Raw genomic sequence first — 20332 nt, 5'->3', positions numbered from 1 at the left:
GAGTATGTTTTCCTGGGCTAGGACTAGGAAAGAGCTCTCTTCTTCTTCATATGCCTGTTTGGGGAGCAGGGCACTAGGTTGATTCTTTGAAAAACATCGGGGAGGGCACACTACTAATACAGGTTATTGGTTTGGAAAATTCTACCTGAAATCATATTGGGTCACTTAACTGCAAGACTCTGAGGCTGTGTGAGAGTGTCCAAGTGGGTCGTGAAACTTCTCTCCAGGCTTCAGAACAGCCCTGGGAAGGGGGCGTCTGCAGAGTCATTTCATGCCTGTTGAGAAGGTAGCCTGAGTGAGCTAGAGGCTGAACACGGGTCCCTACCCATGGACAGCCTGCGCTCTCCTGCAGCCTGAGCCTGGAGCCTGGGCTCTGATGACCTCGAATGCCCACACACTCGTGCAGCATTTGGCAGGGTCAGTTCATCCATGCCTGCCTGCAGACAGACCCAAGGCTGACATAGCTCCCGAGGCAGCAGCTTAGCGTAGGCATTCTCCTTCTGTGAGCTGACAACTAATGGTGTGGCCTTTGTCATTCAGCCAGGAGAAGCAGACAGAGAAGACCAGGTGGACTCAGGGTGCCCGTGCGTGGGCAGGAGGCCACTGCGAGACTTCATCGGGCTGGAGGGCTGCGATAAGCCCACTCGGGATGCCATGCTTCAGTTCAGTTTCTTCGTCGCCGTCGGAGACATGGATGAAGCTTTCAAATCTATCAAACTCATCAAAAGGTGAGGACTCTGCTCACTGGGATGGCTTGAGAGAGTCTTTGTGTCTCTCTCCCCTCCAAACGAGGTTCTGAGAATCAGTAAGTCTTGTGTGAGTCTGTCATGGTATATTTCATGGTTTGTCACCCACGGAAACACTGCGACACATGGGGACGCCACGGCAGCTTTGGCATGTTATGATGCAGAGCAGGTGTGTTACGGCAGCGCGGCGGGGCGGACGGAGCACGTGATCCTGGCTCTCCTCTCGGGGATCCGAGTCTTTTGGGCTGCTGTTTTTTTGTTTCATTTATTGTAAAGTGTTCTGGATTCTTCCTAGTGGAAAGTTCTGTGGTTGCTAAATATTTGTAATACCTGTTCCTCTGGGAATAGTTGCTACTAAACAGGAAGGTTTGAATACCAAACACTCAAAACAGTACAGTGAAAATGCAATTAAAATTGCTCTAAGTGGGACACCTGGGCGCCTCAGTGGTTGGGCATCTGCCTTCGGTCCAGGGCATGATCCCTGGGTCCCAGGATCGAGTCCCACGTCGGGCTCCCTGCGGGGAGCCTGCTTCTCCCTCTGCCTGTGTCTCTGCCTCTCTCTCTGTGTCTCTCATGAATAAATAAACAAAATCTTTTTAAAAAATTTCTCTAAGAGAAAAATTTTTTCTAAAAGGAATTTTTAAAAAGACTTCTTTTAAAGTTTTGTTTATCTGAGAGCAAATGAGCAGGGGAGGGGCAGAGGGAAAGGGAGAAGCAGGCTCCCCACTGAGCAAGGAGCCCAATGTGGGGCTCTATCCCAGGACCCCAGGATCATGACCTGAGCTGAAGGCAGATGCTCAAATGACTGAGCCACCCAGGTGTCCCTATTTATTTATTTGAGAGAGAGAGAGAAAGCATGTGTGTGCATAAGCAGGGGGAGGAAGAGGCGAAGCGGACTCCCCGCTGACTGCGGAGCCTGACTGGGTCTGATCCCCCTTGAGATCATGACCTGAGCCGAAACTGACTCTGCCACCCAGGCACCCTTTTTCTGAAAGAAGTTCTTACCCACAGGCTGTCTACAAGCAGTCTCCCCTCCATTCCTGAGAGAATTCAGCAATTCCTCTCAAGAGCATTTGACAGATTTTAATCTCCAAAGGATAGAAAAATTATTGCAGAATAAAACTAAAATGAGAAGAAAGAGATGAGAAACTCAGTCACCTGAAACAGGCATCCCTCCTGCCCCACCAGGAGGTGGCCCCTCCTTGGCAGTGATGGTTTCTGTAACATTGAAGCACCTTTCAGAATAGTACGGCAGCCCTAGTCCTTCGTCTTTTTTCTAAAACAGTGAGGCCAGACCTTGTGTGTGGGAAGAGCCTTGTGCACACTGGTGGTGGATGTGGACAAGAGGACTCTTAGTTTGGGAGGTGTCTGGATGCACAGCCCAGCCTTCCTCTGGTCGCTTTTCATGTGATATAAACAGAGGCTGTGATCGACCACAGGGTCAACTTGAATACTGTCGTGTACTCTCAGATGGTTCTAAACATAGTACTATGAAACGGCATATCCTAAATACTTCATTACTCTTTTAAAAGACTATTTTTTTTTAGCATGTGATTCAGAATCGGGAGAAGCAGCTCAGAGGGAGAAAGGTCAGACTTGAGTGTGCTGATATCAGACATAATCTGGTTATTTCTACAGCATGTGATGAGTTTATTATAAATGGTCAGGTTGTAGCTGCTCTTCAGTCATTCTCAATTCTTTATGTTTTTTAAAACACCAATCCCAATCCACTGTTCTTACTAGAGACAGGCTCTACGCTGACCACTTCGCACTCTCTGGGAGGCTGAGAGCAGCAAGGCTGAACGCTTCTTAGTGGGAGGCAGCCTCATGTGGGGGAGGCAGCCAGCAGGCCTAGGATCTGACCCACGGGCCCCGGTGCCACGTTCCTGGTGATCACTGTCACCAGGTGGCGCGGGGCCAAGCACTGCAGCATCCAGGAAGCGTCCAGGCAGGTGCGGGGGCGCAGACTGTCCTCACAGATGTGCTGAGGCAGTGTCAGGGTTCTCGGGGGTGGGGCTGGCTTTGAGCCCCTGAGATACAGCTTTCAATGCTCTGCGTTCTACCTGGGGCGTTATAGCTGATTCCCCTCTTCCAGATTTAGGACCAGGGTTGTTTGGAACCCATGTAGTATCACGAAGGCCCTCTGTACACTGCCCAGCATTCGGCTGAAGCTAGGTTGAAGATTTTTTAAAAATATTTTATTTATTTATGAGGGACACAGAGAGAGAGAGAGAGAAAGAGAGAGAGAGGCAGAGACACAGGCAGAGGGAGAAGCAGGCTCTAATGCAGGGAGCCCGACGTGGGACTGGATCCCGGGTCTCCAGGGTCACGCCCTGGGCCGACGGCGGCGCTAAACCGCCGAGCCACCCAGGTTGCCCAGGTTGAAGATTTTTATAGGGGAAAAACATACAACAGTCTCTGAATTTTCTTTAAACAAATAGACATTTTCCCCTCTTACGCTGCCAGCTGTTGGTCTGCTGTCACTCGGCCACAGTGTTCAGTCTGTAGGAACATGGGCTTCAGAGACTTGGTCGAATGGAAACGTGAGTAAGGGCATGAGTGACCCACAGCTATGTTCCCACCAGGTCTTGAAAAATGCTTCAAGCCTTTTCTTCCTGCCAACCCACAAAAATGACAGTAAAATAGACCAAATTCTTTTCACCCATGTGGCAGTGTGATGGATAAAACACAAGTTTTATGCAATAGTGAGAAGTTTACATTTTATTTTAACTTAGAAAAATAATCAGGAGCAAAACAGACATTACTAACACGATCCTGTCATAAAGCTGTAACCTTCTGGTTGTAGATTCTGAGTCACTCGAGGAAGATCACAGACAGTTCTAGAAAATCTCCCCAAGTATTTTGCTTTACCAAAGTAAATATGACCAAAGACTCACTGCTCAGCAGATACAGAATAAATTAATCCGAGACCAAGGTGCAGAGTGAGCTGGCCACCGCTGTCCATACACCTCAGGCACTGGTCTCCTCCTTGGAATATGCGCAAAAGTGAAGCTGAGTCATAGGTATATCAGAAGGAGGATGGCGCAGGCAATATATAACCACGTAATATATTTATATATAATATAGTAAACATAGCTATGTATCGTACATGTATATATAGGAAACCATACGAATCGCCCACACAGACAGCCGACGGCCCTTCGGTCTCTGTGCTGTCGGGTTATAATGATCAAGTCCGGAGCAGGCTTCTCCCCAGCAGCCCTCAGCATGGTGACTCCACATACTCGTTGTCCAGCCCACGGCGAAGCCGCGCAGTCAGGGAGCGGCTGATGACAATCACCCGGGGTGCGATGCAGTCCTCTCTCCTGTGAAGAATGTTCCAGATGAGCATGGCAGCTGCCAGGGTGGCCAGAAGGCAGGCGCCAATGTTCAGGTAGCAAGACCAGGACAGGTTGGTATATGGGCCGATTCTGTAGAATGTCACCAGCCCAATGACCAGGACAAAACCTGCAAACGAGAGAGGAGTGTTCAGAAAGCCTTACCTGGAGCCAGGAGGCCAGCAAACTGGCTGTAGAGCCCTACAGAGGCGCAGCTCCCATTTCTTCCTGCCTCTACCTCTGTTAGGCCCTGCGGTGGTGGCCCAACTCCGGGCTGTGCTTCAGCGTCGAGCTGCCTTGCATTGGGTCTCTGTGGGCTTTTGTGACCTTTGGGTGGCTGTGGAGGGACAGCGTATGTCTACTTACTCCTGGCACAGAACAATATCTGGGAGGCACTCCGTGAGAAAACAGCCCAATCCCAGCGTGCTCTCCCTTTGGTCCACCAGGGCTGGGCTGTGTTCTTAGCCACCTTCCTCAGGGAGGTGACACTGCTGCTGCCTGTCCCTCACCTCCAGACGAACCCAGCAGCAGCTCTGTGTGAGCTCCTCACAGGCTCACCTAAGTGCTTAATTCACTCAAGTGAAAGTAGATTCAGGAATTATCTAAATCTTACCTAGAAACAGCTCAGATCAATATCTACCTCAGTCCTGTTCTTACTGTTCACGGCTAGAGCAGATAGAGATTTTCTCTCCATACTCTGGTGCACCCAGCGCCCACGTTGGGGAGGGGCAGATGCCGGGGCTGCAGGCACATCCAGGTCTCCTGCTGTTGCATCCTCTCACCTCTGCACCCTGTACCTGGTCCTACACTTTCCCTCACACCCCCACGTCTCCTCCCCCTGCTTGATTTCTCTCTGTAGCCTTCTCTTCTGACTGCAGACAGAGTCCCGAGCGGACCTCAGTGAGCACGACTTGCTCACGTTAGCACATAGCACCACGGTGTCATTTCCTTTCACAGTTTATTAGTTCTTACAATAGGAAACCCAGGATTTCGTGCCCAGGACCTGTCGGCTAGGATAACAGGACATTGATGTTTGATACAGTTCAGGGCTGAGTCTGGGCTGGGAGCCCCGACTGGGAGAGAAGAGAGGCCCCACCGTCCCACTGCGCAGGAGGCTGGTCCAAGGCAGCCTTCCAACCCCTCAGCCAGGAAGAGCCGGACTAGGCAGGAAAGAGGCGCAGTGCCGAGCGGGAGCTCTGGCTGGCGAGGGTGAGGGGGCCGGGCAGAAGCAGAGGCCAGGGAAGCCTAGGGGGCCCATCTTCTCCAGCAGCACCCCACCTTCTGCGGTGGTGACCTGGGGGGAGATGTCTCTTGGAACTCAGGGTACCTGAAAAGGACAGAGTCTGTCACAGTGGTCCAGACACAGCCCTCCAGCTGGACTGTCCCTGTCCCCTGCTCTGGGCTCTGGCCAGGGCAGCCTTTCACTGCAGTCCCTCCCCCTGCCCTGCACTGTGACATCCGTCTGTCTGTTCATGCTGGTCCCTCTGTTCCCCACGGCCTCCCCTGCTTTCCTCAGGAAACCAGATCATGCACGACCCCTGTGGCCCCAGAGCTGGGCCACAGTGGTGCCAGCTTGTGGTTCTGGAAACTGTTATAAATTAGTGCGGGAGTGAGGGGTGGAGGAGGCTTGAGCTTCCACAGCACAAGCGGTACAGTCTCATCGTCACTGCACCTTCCAGAAAGTATGAATTAAACATTTATCCACCTCAATCGTGTGGTAAACAACAGCGGCAGTGACTAATCTCCCTCTTAATGCTCTGTAGTCCTTTGTGCAGCTTTTTACACTCAGAAAGCTTCTGGATATTTTTTGTTTCTGTTAAAAATAACTAATTCTTCTTGTCACGCACATTGACAAAAGGAAGCTCCTGGCATTTCTCTCTCTCCCAGTGAAGAGCATGTCCCTTGCTCATAGTTCTGTGGCACCAAGTTTTACATTCATGGAGAAGGGAGTTACAGTCTGTTGTGCCATGAAAATGAAAATACTTTGTGTGTTCCCTCATCTTTCTGTGTCCTCGGGCATTTTTGGTTAGCCGAGGAGCTCGTTGTGCCTGTGTCAGCAAGATTCAGCAGGACAGGAGGGCAGGGAACAGCATGAGAGCCTGCCAGCTTGCTGCCCGGGCTTGAGGTCGCAGCAAGGAGGCGCGGACTGGGGGACAGGCATTCACCACAAGGCTGGCAGGAGCCTCCGGGCAGGGAGCCTGGCCTAGTGGAGGGAGGATGCCAGCAGGGCAGCAGCCATGGAGACCAGAGCAGTGGGAAGGAAGTCACCCCAATGGCGGCCAAGCATCCTTTGGGGTTGTCGGGTTACAGGAACATTTAAAAATCTGATATGCGGCCTGAGCCCCAATTCTGCAACATCATCGGTTGTGGGGGGCATGGAGGCCGAGTGCAAGGTGGACAGCCTCTCCTCAGCCCTGCAGCTTATGGGGGTCAGCTGACCGCACTGCCGAGTATATACAGGGGACCGGGAAGTCTGTCATGGTCATAGGGACCTCTCTGTGAAGAGTGGCGCAGAGCGGGCCTGCAGCTGGAGGGGGCTGCGCACCCTTGCTTGGCAGAAGGGAGAATGCCCCTGTGTCACCCAGGTGTGGGGCGCCGTCAGCTGTGTGCCTTTGCCTGGCCTCGAATCTCTGCCCCCACCACTTGTGGCTTCCCATCTCCATCTGTGTCACGGTGTGGCCATGCTGGCCACCTTGCTGCTCCTCCAGGATGCTAAGCTCCATCCTCTCTGGGTCTTTGCTGCTGCTGCTGCCCCCGCATTTAACCAGCCCTGGGGAGGAAGGCTGCCGACAGCACTTGGCCTAGACGTCCAGTCACCAGTCAGGCTGCCCCAGCTCAGTCTCCACCATTGGCGTTCCTGTGGCTGGAGGGTGGCCCCCCATCCAGCTTGGCCTCCCAAAGGGTTGTCCAGGAATCACCTAGTGAATTACTTGAGAGAAACCCAGATAGATCCCAGGGTAGCAAGTTGAATGCAGTGTGGGCCTCTGGGGAAGGAGATGTGATGAACAGCAGCTTTATAGTGACCAAGGCCATCAGGCGGACAGGGCCTGTTAGCCATGATTGTGTCGCTCAGTGCTGGAGCCGCAGCAGGATGTGCAGGTTCCCACACTGCTCTCTGGTTTCCATGCGCATGTGCTCAGCAGAGCTACTCACTCTCCACGGGAGGGCTCCTAGCATGTGCTCGGCAAAGGCATGCTTGACCCGTCCTTGGGGAACTGACATTCTTCTTGGAGTGGTGAAGATGAAATTCATCCCCACAGGGTGGTGCTCCAGGTAACGGAGGCACCCAGGTCCAGTGTGGTGAGCACAGGTGGAGGAGCACAGGCGGGGGAGCATAGTGGGGCAGGCCTGTGTAGACACTGATGGGGAATGGTGTCAGCTGGGTTTTGACACCAAGAGACCCTGTCGTATGGACACTCTGAACTCCAGGCAGTGAAAATGTTAGCTCATGGGACCAGGCCACAAAGCATGTGGGCAGAGCAGCTGCCAGCTTCCAGAACCCCATTCAGCGCCACTCACCGTCCCAGCCCTGAGTGGCAGAGGGACCTTGGGCCCACACAAGGGTCTGTCCACAGGCAAGATGTGGGATGCACCTATTTTCACCAGCACCACACTGTTACTTAATTGTCTTGTTTCTTATCTTCTAAAGATCAGTATCATATAATGGAATATTTCTGAACACAGGGTAGGCTATTATTTTGTTGCCGTCTTAGTCTGTTTATTACTTCCTCCCTTATGTGTGGCTCTATTGCCTGCAATATGCACGGACTCGGGTATCAGAGCATGTCGTTGCTTCCATGTTGAGAGTAAGATATTTTGTATTAAACATGAAAGAACGTTCAAGGGGGTGGTAGATCGATGAAAGAATGTGAATTCACAGGTGCACAAACAAGCTGAGGTAGCTACCTACATCCCGCAAGGTGATGGAGCCTGACAGACAGAGCTTTAGAGAATCTGTCTGTCTGGAGAACAACTGGCCGTCTGGCAGTAGGTGGCCCTGGGCAGGTTTTGAGCACAGCCTAGGGTGCGTCTCATTTCTCTGGCCTGGTTCAGAGGCTGCACCTTACTTCGCTCTTTTTCTAGAAGTGGGAAAGAAAGCTGAGCTCTGCATCCTTGTGTGAAAAAAAGGTTTAAAAAAATTCACATTTACGTGGCCTATTCTGTGTTAAGACTAGTGTTGGCTTTTGTTTTGTTTCTGTTCGACTTAGAACACATGTGGTCACAGAAAGGGCTTGAGTCCCCAAAATTAAAAATATATATATTTAGGAAAAGCCTCTCCTCACCAAGAAGATACAAGGGACCTACTAGAACAGTGGCACAGGCGTGGAACTACAGGAAGAGCCCTGGCTCCGCAGGTGGATGTCCTGTCAAGGCCGTGCAGGGACAGGTGGATGCCACCCAGGCCGCTGAGGGCAGTGGGAACTGCACAGACATGTGGAACACGATGACCTCTCGTGTGACCTCTCGTGTGTGCTGTGTGTCAGCAGTGAAAACCTGCAGACACACTGACAAGCAGCAACATGTTCAGGCCCATGGCCTAGCTGACTGCCTCCAGCCTCCAGCCTCCAGCCTCCACCCTGGCACTGGGTGATTGCCATTATATAGACAATCTTCTTGCTGTTTGCCTTCATGAAATTCTCCTGCTGGGGGAGAGAGGATGGCTATAGGAAGCAGACCCAGGCCAGGCTGCCTTAAACCTCAGGCTTGCCCGTCTCTGGGATCCTGGTGTGGAGACCCCCTCAGAATTATCCCAGAGACTTCTCTCCTAAGACTTTCCAGTGATGTTCGTTTTGTCCAGCAGCAAATACAAGGGGAGACTTTGAGCAAACACCCTGAATTCGGCCTGTGGACTCAACTCCATCCTCATGAATTTCTGTTTCCAAAGCAAACAGCCCCTTCCTGTGAGCTGGCCACACGGGCGCTGTGAATCACAGCTCAGCCTGCAGAGTGTCCCTTTCCTCTCGCTTCCTTCCTGCCTGCTTCCGAGGGCTTCAGTGCCTGTCACAGGGCTTCCTGTTGGAGTGACGGTCAAGCACACGCAGGTGGTCCAAGGAGAGACCGTGGGGCTGAACCCTGAGCCTTCACACAGCGTGTCTGCCTTGCATTGCACCTGTACTCAGGTGTCATGACCACTTCCAGAGTATTCACAGAGCAGACTGGGGCATGGCCGTGCTTGGGATGTCCCAGCACCTGTGAGCAGCAAGGTGATTCTCCTCGTGTTCCTCCCAGAGGGAGGGATTCTGGGAAAGGAAAAGCTCGAGGGACAGCGGATCTGGCATGTTTCCACAGAGCTCGAGCTCCCAAGTGCTGCCTGACATGCTGTCACTCTGAGCAGCACAGAGGACATGGAAGTGAAGGGAAGAACGCAGGGTGTGGTTGGGGTGCAGATCGGCGCTGGGGAAGCAGGCACCAAAGAAAAGTATGTCGTCCAGACCAAGCTGAGTCCCACCTTATTGTGAAAGTTGTGTGTTCCTATGAGAAGATCTCTGAGCCTATGAAACGCCAAGCTCATGAGACACCAAGACACCTGCAGCTCATCAACCCGACTACCCGACGAGGGCTGATGACATGAGCATTCTCAGGGCCACAGAGTACTTCGTATGTTTGTAAGTTTTGCCATCATAAGAAAAAACATCATGACCTCTAGACACAGAGAGAAGCAGCCAGAGATGGAGACCCCAGGAGCTTCTACAGTGATTCTTCTCCTACAGTCATCCCATTGGAGCTTGGGAGGCTTCATGCCAGGAGGAGGGCCAAGCTGGGAGCAGACTAGCTCCAGTTGGCATCTTCTGGCAGTGGGACGTGTGTGCGGGGACGGCTCTCTGAGGTGCCACGTGCCAGCGATGAAGGGGTGAGGGCCAGAGCTGCACACCTGTGAGTTCCCTCACTTGGGAGTGTGGTGTGAGCTCAAGGCTGCTGGTCAGCCTCCCCAGAGGAGGTGAGTCATGCAAGGGGGTTCCCAAGGAGAGCCTGCTGCCGCCTCAAAGGTACTGAGAATGATGCCAAGCAGAGGCCTCTGGTGAGTTGGCTGTATGTTTGTAGTTGAACTAAACCAGTTTTCAGTTGTGATCGCACTTCAGAAAGAACCGTGAGTCTCGGCATGCTGCAGTGTCACTCGGATGATTGACAAGGAGCCAGGGCTAAACTTCTGCAAAGATGGAGGTGAGGGGTCACTTGAGATCAGAGCTGATAAAGTGTAAAGCTGGACACTTGAGAGGCAGGAGAAGCATACCTCAGTAGGTTTGTCACCAGCAGAGCCAAAGCCAGGTTATAAAGCAGGTGGTGCACTTGGACTACCAGGACCCCACTGCGACATCACAGAGGCGACTGGACTTCTCCTCAGTGCCCTAGGTGACCCAGACACAGGTGGGCACATCCTGGAACACCCCTGGGGGGCCCTGGATGCCCTGGTGAGGTCGAGGGGAGCGGGTCTGGAGGAGGGAACAGAGGAGAAGCCTGGCCCTCAGGACCCACTGCAGGCAAGCCACAGAGCAGAGCCTGCCAGCCAACAGGCATTGACGGGAAGCCACATGGGATGCCAGCTGCATCACCAGCCTGAATGTGTGCATGTGGCCATGGTGCTCTGGGGCCACGTAGGCGATGGCCAGGAAATTGCCTTTCAAAGATGCAGCTTGACCCTCAAACAGAGCCCTGAATAACCATGGGATGGGCCCACCTAAAATTGTTATCCTGGGACCAAATTTGGTTAGTCCTACACAGCCAACACCCAGGGCCCAGGGCCTGTGAACCCCTGAAGAGCTACAGGAGGGTCACACTTAGGAAATTTTGGAGTCACCCACTGGGACACTCCTCAGGCCTGCTGGTGGTGCAGTGGGGAGTGCTCAGCTCTGACCCTAAGTAGTGATGACACTGTGCTGTGGCCCCCCCAGCAGGCCAGGGTTCGAAGTCAGGATAATCACAGCAACAGGTGTGACGCAGCCAGCACCTGCAGGTTGGCAGCCACCATCCAGCTGCGTGAGAACATAGGGATGGCGTGGCTCGTCCAGGGCCTCAGGACCTGCTGCATGCCTAGATGCCCCAGGAAAAGCCCCGGGCATGCTCAGGAACCCAGAGCGAAGAACCCTCATCCCAAGGTGCCCGCCAGGCAAGCTGGCTGCCAAATCCACCGTCCACTATCATCTGTTCCAGGCGTCACTTAGGTGTCTGACACAGGGCCCGGCGGCATCTGCAGAAATCGGGCCAGGCTGAGCGTGCACCTTCATTTGCCCCGTGGTGAGACCGGACTCGGACAAGCAGAAGTTGTCCAACACATGACAGTAAAGGACAAGGGACCCGGCTGCAGAGCCAGTGACCAGGAGCCTGTACAGGCACATGGCTGTGGGACGGGGTCGGCTCATCGGTCGCCACACTGGCAAGTTCTCATCACAGATCCTCCCGGCCTTCACAGCCCAGATGGGAGCTCTCATCACAGGGACAACATGGGCGTGGCATGGGAACGTTCAGCTTGCGGAGGTGGAATGAGGGACGGCAAGGAATGTTTCCAGCTTTATGGTCAATTGAAATTACACTTGGAAGGTTGTGCGAGGGAGCCAGCGGCCACTGGGTGTGACAGCGTGAACGGGGCAGAAGAAAGCCGGTGGAGCGGCTGGCGCTGACCTGGCTGCGAACGGCAGCTCCAGGCCCCCATGGCCCTATGACAGGGTCCTTTGCAGGAGCAGGTGTGAAGAACAGGGCCCAGCGCCCCGAGGGGAAGGGTGGCGGGCGGGGCGGGGCTGTCCCTGCTGGTTCCGGCTTGTTCAGCCTCCCCGTGAGTCTGTCAGCACCTTCTCTCCCCACTGCCCACCCTCTGGCCCCGGCACTGGGGACTGAAGTTTCACTTGCATAACAGGTACCAGCAGGCATTTCCTCTCCTGGGACAGGATATCCCGGCGCCCTTCAGTCTCCCCCTGACTGTTTAAAGCAGACCGGAGCACAGGAAAAAACCTAACTCTAAAATTAGCAGTGTGGTGGAAGAAAGGCCCACGGCTGCATTCTGTACTGTTTGTCAATGAAACAAGTCTAAACAGGGCCCAAGTGCATTTCCTTTTTGGGCAAAACAGACCTGTGGGCGTGCCGGTGGGACGCCTCAGAGAAGCCTGCGAGGTGAGGGGCCGCCCAGCGCTTGGCGCTCCTGAGCCGCCCGTGGCCTCTGCCCGTCTGCTGGCCTGGACGCCGCCAGGCCCCAGGGCACCCCAGGGTTGCTGCCAGCCGACTCGGGCTTACTGAACACACGGCTCCCCCATCTCGGTTTGTTCAAAACTGTTGTTTGGAAGCAGCGCTATCTTGTTCTGAGATGAGGGTTCGCAGGAAGTAAGATGTCCGTTTGATGCCAAGCCCACAGTCTCTCTCCCGGTAATTCCGTACAAAAAGCACCACACTCCCGTTTGTTCTGCTGCAAGGAGCTATTTTCAGAATCCAATTCTGTTCCTTTCATGTCTTTAATGCCCGAATATCTGAATATCTGTTCCTAATCTTCCACTTCCTTCTGGAAGGGATGTAATTTCAGATAAGCCCATGTGATACAAATGGGCAGCCTCAGTGCGGCCGAGGACCCATTTCTGCTTTATGGTCCTAAGGTCAGCAGAGGGCAGAGGAGTGATTTTCTGAGCGGTCACTGTCCTTTGTGACGTCCGTGTTTTTATTCACAGCCAAGGCGGTCAGAGATGTCAGCTCACTCACCTCCTTAATTCTCAGGGCCAGCCTGGTGGGGACAGACGGAGGTGCCAGCGGGCTGGCAGTCTGCCCCAGTTCCCATGGACTGCAGGTGACAGAGCCAAGGCACATGGGCCCTACAGCTTCTCTTTCCTGGAAACTGGTCGGCCCTTGGCGCTCCCAGTCCCCGCGGGTGACCGGGCTGTGGGGAAGTGACTGGCCCAGGACCACCCGCCTTCTATTAAAAGGCATAGGAAGGCCTGTTTCCAATTCCTGATTCCCACCCGGGTCACTTTCCAGCATGTGAATTCCTGCCAGTCTGTCGGCCTCGTTCTCCAGAAAGATAAGGCCGGGGGCCATTATTCCCGGAATGATTCACTTCAGACTTCCTGCCATTTCCTTTACTGGGTCTGTGGAGCTGTACCTCGAGTGTTGGGACATGCTGCCATTCTCCATCAGCGGGAGGGGCAGGTGGGTCGGCTGATAACGTCCCCACACCCTGGCCCACGTCATCCCTGTCATCCCCGGATGGGACCGCTGACCAGATGTTCCCCCGCGCACAGCAGAAAACCTGAACTTCTCAGGTTTCCACAGTCGTAAAAATTGAGCCGGCAAGAGGCAGGTATGGTGGAGAGGCAGCCGGCAGAGAAGCCCCTCTGCTCCCGGAGTCACGTGGATAGCTTCTGTGGCTTCCACAGCCACTTGTGCAGAACTTCCCAGAACAATCCTGTTTCTCGTTTGCGCTGCCGCTGCCGCCCTCTTAGCCTTTTGAGACCATGCACCCATATCTGCGCCCTTTCTCGGGTCACCCTACTGCCACCCCGAGGCCTGGCCGCTCTGTGGCCTCCCAGCCCGCTCCTCTGGCAGCACCGGCAGCTGGGTGTGGGAGCGAGGACAAGGCACGTTTGCTCTGGCGCTAATGTGTCTTCTGCGTGCTGTGTCACTCACGAGGAAGGGCCTGCCCCTGACCCTAGCCAGGTCCCAGGAAGCGGCATTGGTCATGGAGCCTGCAGATGAGCCAGGCTGGAGCCTTGTGCTTACCCTAATGTCCCCGTTCACCCGTGTGAGCGAGGAACGTGGCAGAGGCAGTCAGGTGGGGGCTCTTCCTGCCCGGGCCGCCGGCCACATCAGCCGCAGACGGGCAGAGAAAATACCAGATGCACATACTTTGGAAAGCCAGCTGGTGAGCCTGGAGTGTGTCTTACAGTGGGAGAGGGCGGGAGCCCGGGGAGCAAGTGGAAACCACAGCCAGGTGCTCCCTATGTTCTGTCTTGCTTCTGCCCCGGTGAGAGGTGGGAGGGGGAGCCTCAGGAGTGCAGTGACATTAGAAGACCAGCTCCACAGAGCTGAGGGGAGAGTCGCCCCGCCCGCCCGCGGCCGCAGAGCACTCACTTGCCAGCTGGAACGCAGCAGCCATGGCCTCCTCCCAGCACTGAGAATCGGGCGACATCAGTGACAGGCCCGTCAGCCCCAGGACGTAGGTGAGTTGCCCCACAGCAAGCGCTGCCGTGGCCACCAAGTTGCAGGCACGCATCATGTCAAACTGCACTGAGAAAGACGGGAGAAGACAAGTGGTCAGCTCCTGCCTCCGCCTGCACCCTGGACCTTGCGGACCTGCTCTCCCTGGCTCCTTGCTCCCTGCTCCCCCTCCCACACCCCACCCCAGAGCTGGGCACACAGGAGATGCGCTGCCAACATCGGGGAGTCGGGGCTGCTGCCGCGAGGGGCCCAGGGAGACACACAACTTCCCCGCTGGATAGCAGAGCGCCAGGCTGCACGAGCGCACCTGCCGAGAAGTCAGGCCCTTCCCCACGAAGCCCCTGCCAGGAGAGCAGGGCGGACCCTGGCCTTCCAGGCCTTGCCCCACCCAGCCCCAGGCTGCACAGTGTCTGTGACTGTCACCCATAGCCAGGCAGGCCTTCATGCTTCGTGCCAGAGGAGCCCAGAGTGAGCCGAGGTGGTCCACCGCGTCCTGCCACTGCGTGCGAGCAGCTTCCTCCTCCCCGTTGTCTTTCAGAGGCTGAGGGGTCTTGCCCTTTGCGGATCCCAGGCCATTCCCTGAGGCCAGCACTGACACGGGCAGGGCTGCAGCAGCAGAGGCCTGGCCACTAGGAATCAGGGTGGCCTTGAGGGCAGAGAGGGGCTGCTGGAGGATGACAGTCCCCACCTGCTGAACGTCTTGCAGAGCCAGGGGACTGGCTGACCTGCCTGCCTTTGGAGGCCACGCTCTTACGCTCTTTCTGGGGTCTTCCCATCCTGTTTTCTGCGCGGTTAGTTTTAACAACATGTGATCACATACAGGTTCTGATGCCCTCAAAGATGGTCGCGCTGGGGAGGTGGATGTGACCTTAGAGATGAGGGGTGGTGAACACAATGGGGGCACTCGGGTTCAGAGCCGGCCTGGGAAGTGCAAGATTCCCCAGCATGGCCATGCAGGCAAGGAAAGTCACCCAAGTGCACGGAGGGGTCCTGGCCCCAGAGCCAGGACCCCGCCCTCCCCCTTCCGCCCAGCTGTGTGTCCTTCCTGGTGCTCTGAGCACACACCCCAAGCCACACGCCCTGGCCACCCACAGTCCCCCGTGGCATTCCCCACCCCATCAGCCTCCAACCCCGCGGACGTGAAGATGTCGGAGGGTGAAGGATAAGCACTACTGCCCACAGACCCACCACCTGCCTGAGAAGACTGCCCTGTGAGCCACGCTACCTCTGCCAGTCACCTGGAGGGGACCGGCTGGCGGAGCATCACCATGCGCGTTATGGGCTGTCATCACCGTGTGCGTAGCCTGGGCAGTAGCACCCCACGAGAACATGGCTCAGGGCTCTGGCTGCGCAGAGTGTGATGCACACCCTCCCAACCCCAGCCCCAGTGCTTTTGGCCTCCGTGGTGAGACACCTCGCCCCCCACGGGGCAGAGAGCCGTGACACCCCTCAGGGCAGGGCACCCAAGGTTGAACTACATGTTTACTCACCCCCAACCTCACTTTAGAAAAGGAGGTTGGGGTGCCTGATGGAATGTCTGGAATCTGGATCGGTGAAGAACGCCTGGAGGGTAGGACTGACTGGGACAGGGTTGTGAGGTCTCCTCCGGAGCCAGAGGGAGCCGAGAACGACCTCCCATGTGCCGAGTCCCCACCCCTCCTCCAGAGGAGAGCCATCTGAGCCATGAACCATTCCAATGGCCACACGCTGCCCAGGGCGGCAGGCAGGAAGATCCTTGTGGTCCTGGGGGACAGGACCGCCTGTGCCTTGTCACTTGAGACCCCTCCTGCTGAGTTCACCGTGTCAGCTGGTGGTCCCTCAGCACACTGGCTCCATGAGCACGGGGTGGCTCTGACTCTGAGCCTACGGAGCGCTGCCAGGACCCCGGGGGCAGGGCAGACAAGCATGTGCACCATCCCCGGCTGCTGGCCCCACCCCCTGCCAGGACCTCTGCAGTCTCTAGGACAGCCTGACTCTGGGGCCTGAGACGGGGAGCTCGGGATGGATTGTGTCAGGCCTGTCACGGATCAGGATGATTGTGGAGCCTGCGGCGTGGTGTGGACAGGTGTTCAGTGCTGAGCCAGCACCACCCACTCCCTTCTCCCCCGTCCCTCCACCCAGCCAAGTGGCAGCGCACCAGGGGGCTGGGGTTTTCCCTGAGAGCCGGAGACTGCATGCTGGCCTGATGTGAAGCGACAGGTGCGGGCCCAGAAACAAGGTGTTGGGAATCCCTGCGCCGGGAGGACGGGCAGCGTGCAGATTAGCCCAGCTCACAGCTCCCGTGGTCCTACTGCTCATACTACACGGACCAGGTGAGGAGTGTGTCGGCAATTCCATCTCCCTCACGAGAACCTTCCATAAATGTGTCCCTCAGTTGGAGCAAATGTCTGATGCTCTGAAGTTCAGGAAGGATCAGCTGCCACAGATGTGTTACCAGTGGTGAGGACGTTGTAGAAGTCCTACAGAGAGCTTATCATGTGTTCAGGGAGGGACAGCGGGTGGATGGCCAGGACACGTGGCTGGCCGGGCGGGAAGGAGGGTCACACCTCTGGAGGCGGAACACATCCCGACCCTCTATCCTCCTGGCCTCAGCAAGGGGGCAAAGGGTATGGACACCTGGGGAGCGCACCTGCTTGACCGTGACCCCCGGGCAGGGGCTGGACATCTCTGGGACAGGGTGACGCAGAGCCCACCCTAGATTCAGGGTCACTGGCTTTCATGACTCCTCGGTGCGGTGCCAGGACCCCAGGCCACTGCTCTCCACCAGCAAATCCCCCTGGACCCAAGCTCAGCTGCACCAGCTTTTGAGTGTGTGGAAAAGTTTGAAAGCACTTCTTGCCAAGGAGGTGGGGGGGGTGGCTGGCGGGCACAGGCCCTCCCTGACAGAAGAGCCCCACACTGCAAGGGGCTCTGAGTGGACAGACTGGGCTTGCCTCCCCCAGGGACCTTGGCTGAGCATGTGTGTCCTGCAGCCTCCACCTGTGTGGAATTGGACACCACCAGCCCCATCCCCTTGAGGGTCAGGGCTCCAAGCACGTGGCAGGTGGGGACACTCACGCACCGAGCACAGAGCTCGCATGTGCTATTTGAGGACTTTGTGGACACTCTGTGAGAACAGTTAGCAGCGCCCCTACTATGCCCTCTGGTTCTCTAAAGGACAAGCTGTCTCCTGCCGATCTGTGAGTTAGACCCTCATCCACTGCTTCAAAGGGAAACCTCTGCCTGTCAGGCACTGTGACCATGCAGATGACACGTTAGGTGACAAGGGCCTTACTGTGAGCCTTCGCACTTGCACCCTCAAACCTGACCCTGCGTCAAAGCTCAGTTCCCACCTTCCAGAGCAGTAAACAGACCCCCCCGTCAGTGACCAGCCGGAGCCAGGACAGGACAGCAAGGGCCTCTGCTCTCCAGAGCCACTGCCCTGAGCCCCTTGTCTGACCCCATGGCTGGTCTCCTCCCGGAAGTCCTGCCTCGATGACCCTGACAACTGTGGAATGAAGTCAGAACTCAGCCACGTGTGTTTAGGCTTCTTGGTTATTGTATCACTAACAGGGTGTCTCTTCCCCCAAGAAAAGTGGATCTTCCTTGATCTGGTAAATGTGTCTGCCCTCTGCTGTGTGTGGAGGCAGAGAAAAGCCCCACACCCACACAGAAGAATTCTGTCCTAAAGGAGCCAGGCGCGGGGCTCAGGGCCTGCCCGGTTACCCATCACCAAACTCATGCCCCACGCCCACCTTGTGCTGTCAGAACTAGTGGGCCCTGACCCCCCTAAAGGAGGCATAAAAATAAGCAGACTTACGTTTGACGGTGCCTCGAGCCTCCTGGAAGCCTGCCGCCTCAGAACCCCAGCCCAGAGCCTCACAGTCCCGTGCCTCTGCCTGCCCTGGCCGGGGCCCAGGGCTCGGCCCTCCCCGGGCCCTGTCTGTCAGCCAGCAGGACTTCCAGAGCCCCACGCTCCGCTTGCGCCCGTCCTCCAGCGTCTGGTATACCCAGTTTGGGGTGAAGGCCGCCACGTTGTTGAGGACAAGAGAGACCAGGGCCACCAACACTGCTGTGGCCACCAGTTTCTGGACAGTCATCGCTGACCACTGTGCTGTCTGCTTGTCGTGGAGAAAGTCCCAGCCCCGGTCAGCTTCTGTGGCCAGGGAGAGCCGAGACCAGCTAGGGGCTGCTAGAGGACATCACCGCTCATTCTCAGAGGCATCGGGAAGGCCCACGTGACAGGTGCAGGTGAGCTCACCTCGGGCCCTCCTTACCCTCCCTCCTGCACCTGGAGCACAGCCAGGCCTGAGCTGCAGCCAGCCTCTCGGCCCATCCTGGGGACGAAGCCGGGACACCAGCGACAGCCCAGAGTCGTGTGTGCGCCGTCTTCCTGGAAAGCGAGGCCTCTTCTCCCCACAAGAAACCAGAGAGGTGGGTGGCAGCACGGAGATCTGTGCCGCGTCTCTCCTTTGAACTGGCTCGACGGAGCAAACCAGCAGCCAGGCTCTGAGCGGGCCGGTGGAGCTGTGCTGGGAGCCGCTCGGCCTCGCTGCAGGAGCCCCTGCCCTGTGCCTCTGCCACGAAACAGCCGGTCCTGGAAAGCAGAGAGCCTGCTGCAGGGAAGCGCATGTGTGTGTGTGTGTGTGTCTGCATATGCGCGCACGCGTGTCCCCCCCGCCCCCCCAGCAGAGAGGAAATGGTTGTTTTTAAGGCTGTTTTTTGTGAGCTGGATGGAGGGCGTAGCCAACTGCAACAAATAGCGGCTGGGCCGCAGCAGCCAGACACTAACAGGATGTGTTTCCTGATAGGAAAGCAGGGAGGCCTTCTGAAGTCCTGCTCCAGGACCCTCCTCCCCTGCCCTCCCCACCTTCCTTTCCGAAAGGGAAGGCCAGGGCTGCCAGCCCAGAACAGACCGTGGTCCCACCTGCCTGTCCTGGGCCCGCCAACCTGGCCCTCGGATACTAGAGCAGCCGCGGAGGCAGGCATGGCCCCGGGGCCTGGGCACAGCTGCGTGCCGCTCAGGGTGGGCAGAGCGCTGGCGGCTGGTCACCCACAGCCATCCTGTTGTCCCCCCAGTGCATGGGTGCCACGGGCCTGCCCTTGTCGCAGGGCTGCACAGACAGTGCAGGAAATACCTGGGCACGGTGGAGAGGGCCCTGCTTCCAACCCAGACATGGCACATCGGGCCCACACCTGCACAGTTGCCAGGCCAGGGCGTCACCTGGGGGTCCTGGATGGCGGCACAGGTCCCCTGGCGAGGCCTGAGGCCCGAGGGAGTGTGGTTTGTGCTGACTGCATCACCCCAGCCCTTGAGCACGTGTACACTGGGGAGAGGCCGTGCCGCCCGCTGAGACCCCACGCCCAGCCGGGGCCCACAAGCGGCCGTGCGCCTCTTTACCAGCACACACACCATGGATGTGTGCAAACCTCATGGGCCCCGAGCTGGCTGCTCATCACCGGACGCCCCCGTCGCAGGGGAGGAGGCTGGGGTATGGGGAGGCTGTGCACCTGCCCAGGTCACAGAGGTGGTGAGATAAGCCCAGCTGTGCAACTGGCCTGGTCCCCTCAGCTGGCCTGCCTGCCTGTACCCCACTCACCCCCCGCTTCTGGAACTCCAGAGAGGTCTCGCGACTTTGACACTGAGCCCTGCGCCCTAGAAGCCTTGAGCCTCTTTACTTTGTGGGTTTTTCATTTGGGGCTTTTAACTTTTTTTTTTTTTTAACTTTTGCAATACATTTAATGGCAACTGATAATCAGATTAACAAGTTATCTCAAGTTATTGACGCCTGCTCTAGTGTCATTTCTCAAAAATGATATCTAGAGTCACAGACATCTTCCTCGTAAGATGCATCAGAGGGGCACCTGGGTGGCTCAGTGGGTTGAGTGTCTAGCTCTTGGTTTCAGCTCAGGCCATGATCTCAGGGTCGTGGATCGAGCCCCACATCAGGCTCTGTGCTCAGCCCAGAGTTGGCTTGAGAATCTTCCATCTTCCTCCACCCACCCCAGCCCCTGCGCATGCATGCTTACGCTCTCTCGTGCACTCTCTCAAGTAAATAAAACCTTAAAAAAAATGCATCATATAAATCAGACTTCATCTATCACCAGTGTTGATAAAACCAGACGCAGGGAAAGAAC

The 20332-nt window shown here is 56.3% G+C and overlaps 2 protein-coding genes across 6 annotated transcripts in view; one reads left to right on the top strand and one right to left on the bottom strand.

Moving 5' to 3' along the window:
* IFT140 (intraflagellar transport 140) overlaps positions 1-20332 on the top strand; it is an 80285-nt gene that overhangs the window by 43131 nt on the left and 16822 nt on the right. For all 5 annotated transcript variants that reach the window (XM_077906079.1, XM_077906080.1, XM_077906081.1 and 2 more), the window contains one exon: positions 541-728. In XM_077906079.1, coding sequence (XP_077762205.1) covers positions 541-728 — 188 coding nt within the window. The remainder of the gene's footprint in view (positions 1-540; positions 729-20332) is intronic.
* TMEM204 (transmembrane protein 204) lies at positions 3453-18863 on the bottom strand. Its single transcript, XM_077906090.1, has 3 exons — positions 18015-18863; positions 14129-14284; positions 3453-4214 (listed from the first exon to the last, which is right to left on the bottom strand). Exons 1-3 carry the CDS (start codon positions 18292-18294, stop codon positions 3970-3972), a joined length of 681 nt encoding a protein of 226 aa, XP_077762216.1. The 5' UTR covers positions 18295-18863; the 3' UTR covers positions 3453-3969.

The sequence above is a fragment of the Canis aureus genome, chromosome 8 (assembly GCF_053574225.1).
Source record: "Canis aureus isolate CA01 chromosome 8, VMU_Caureus_v.1.0, whole genome shotgun sequence".
NCBI classification, from domain to species: Eukaryota; Metazoa; Chordata; class Mammalia; order Carnivora; family Canidae; genus Canis; species Canis aureus.
The sequence above is the reverse complement of the archived record's forward strand: the minus strand, read 5'-3'. Positions and strand labels throughout refer to the sequence as shown.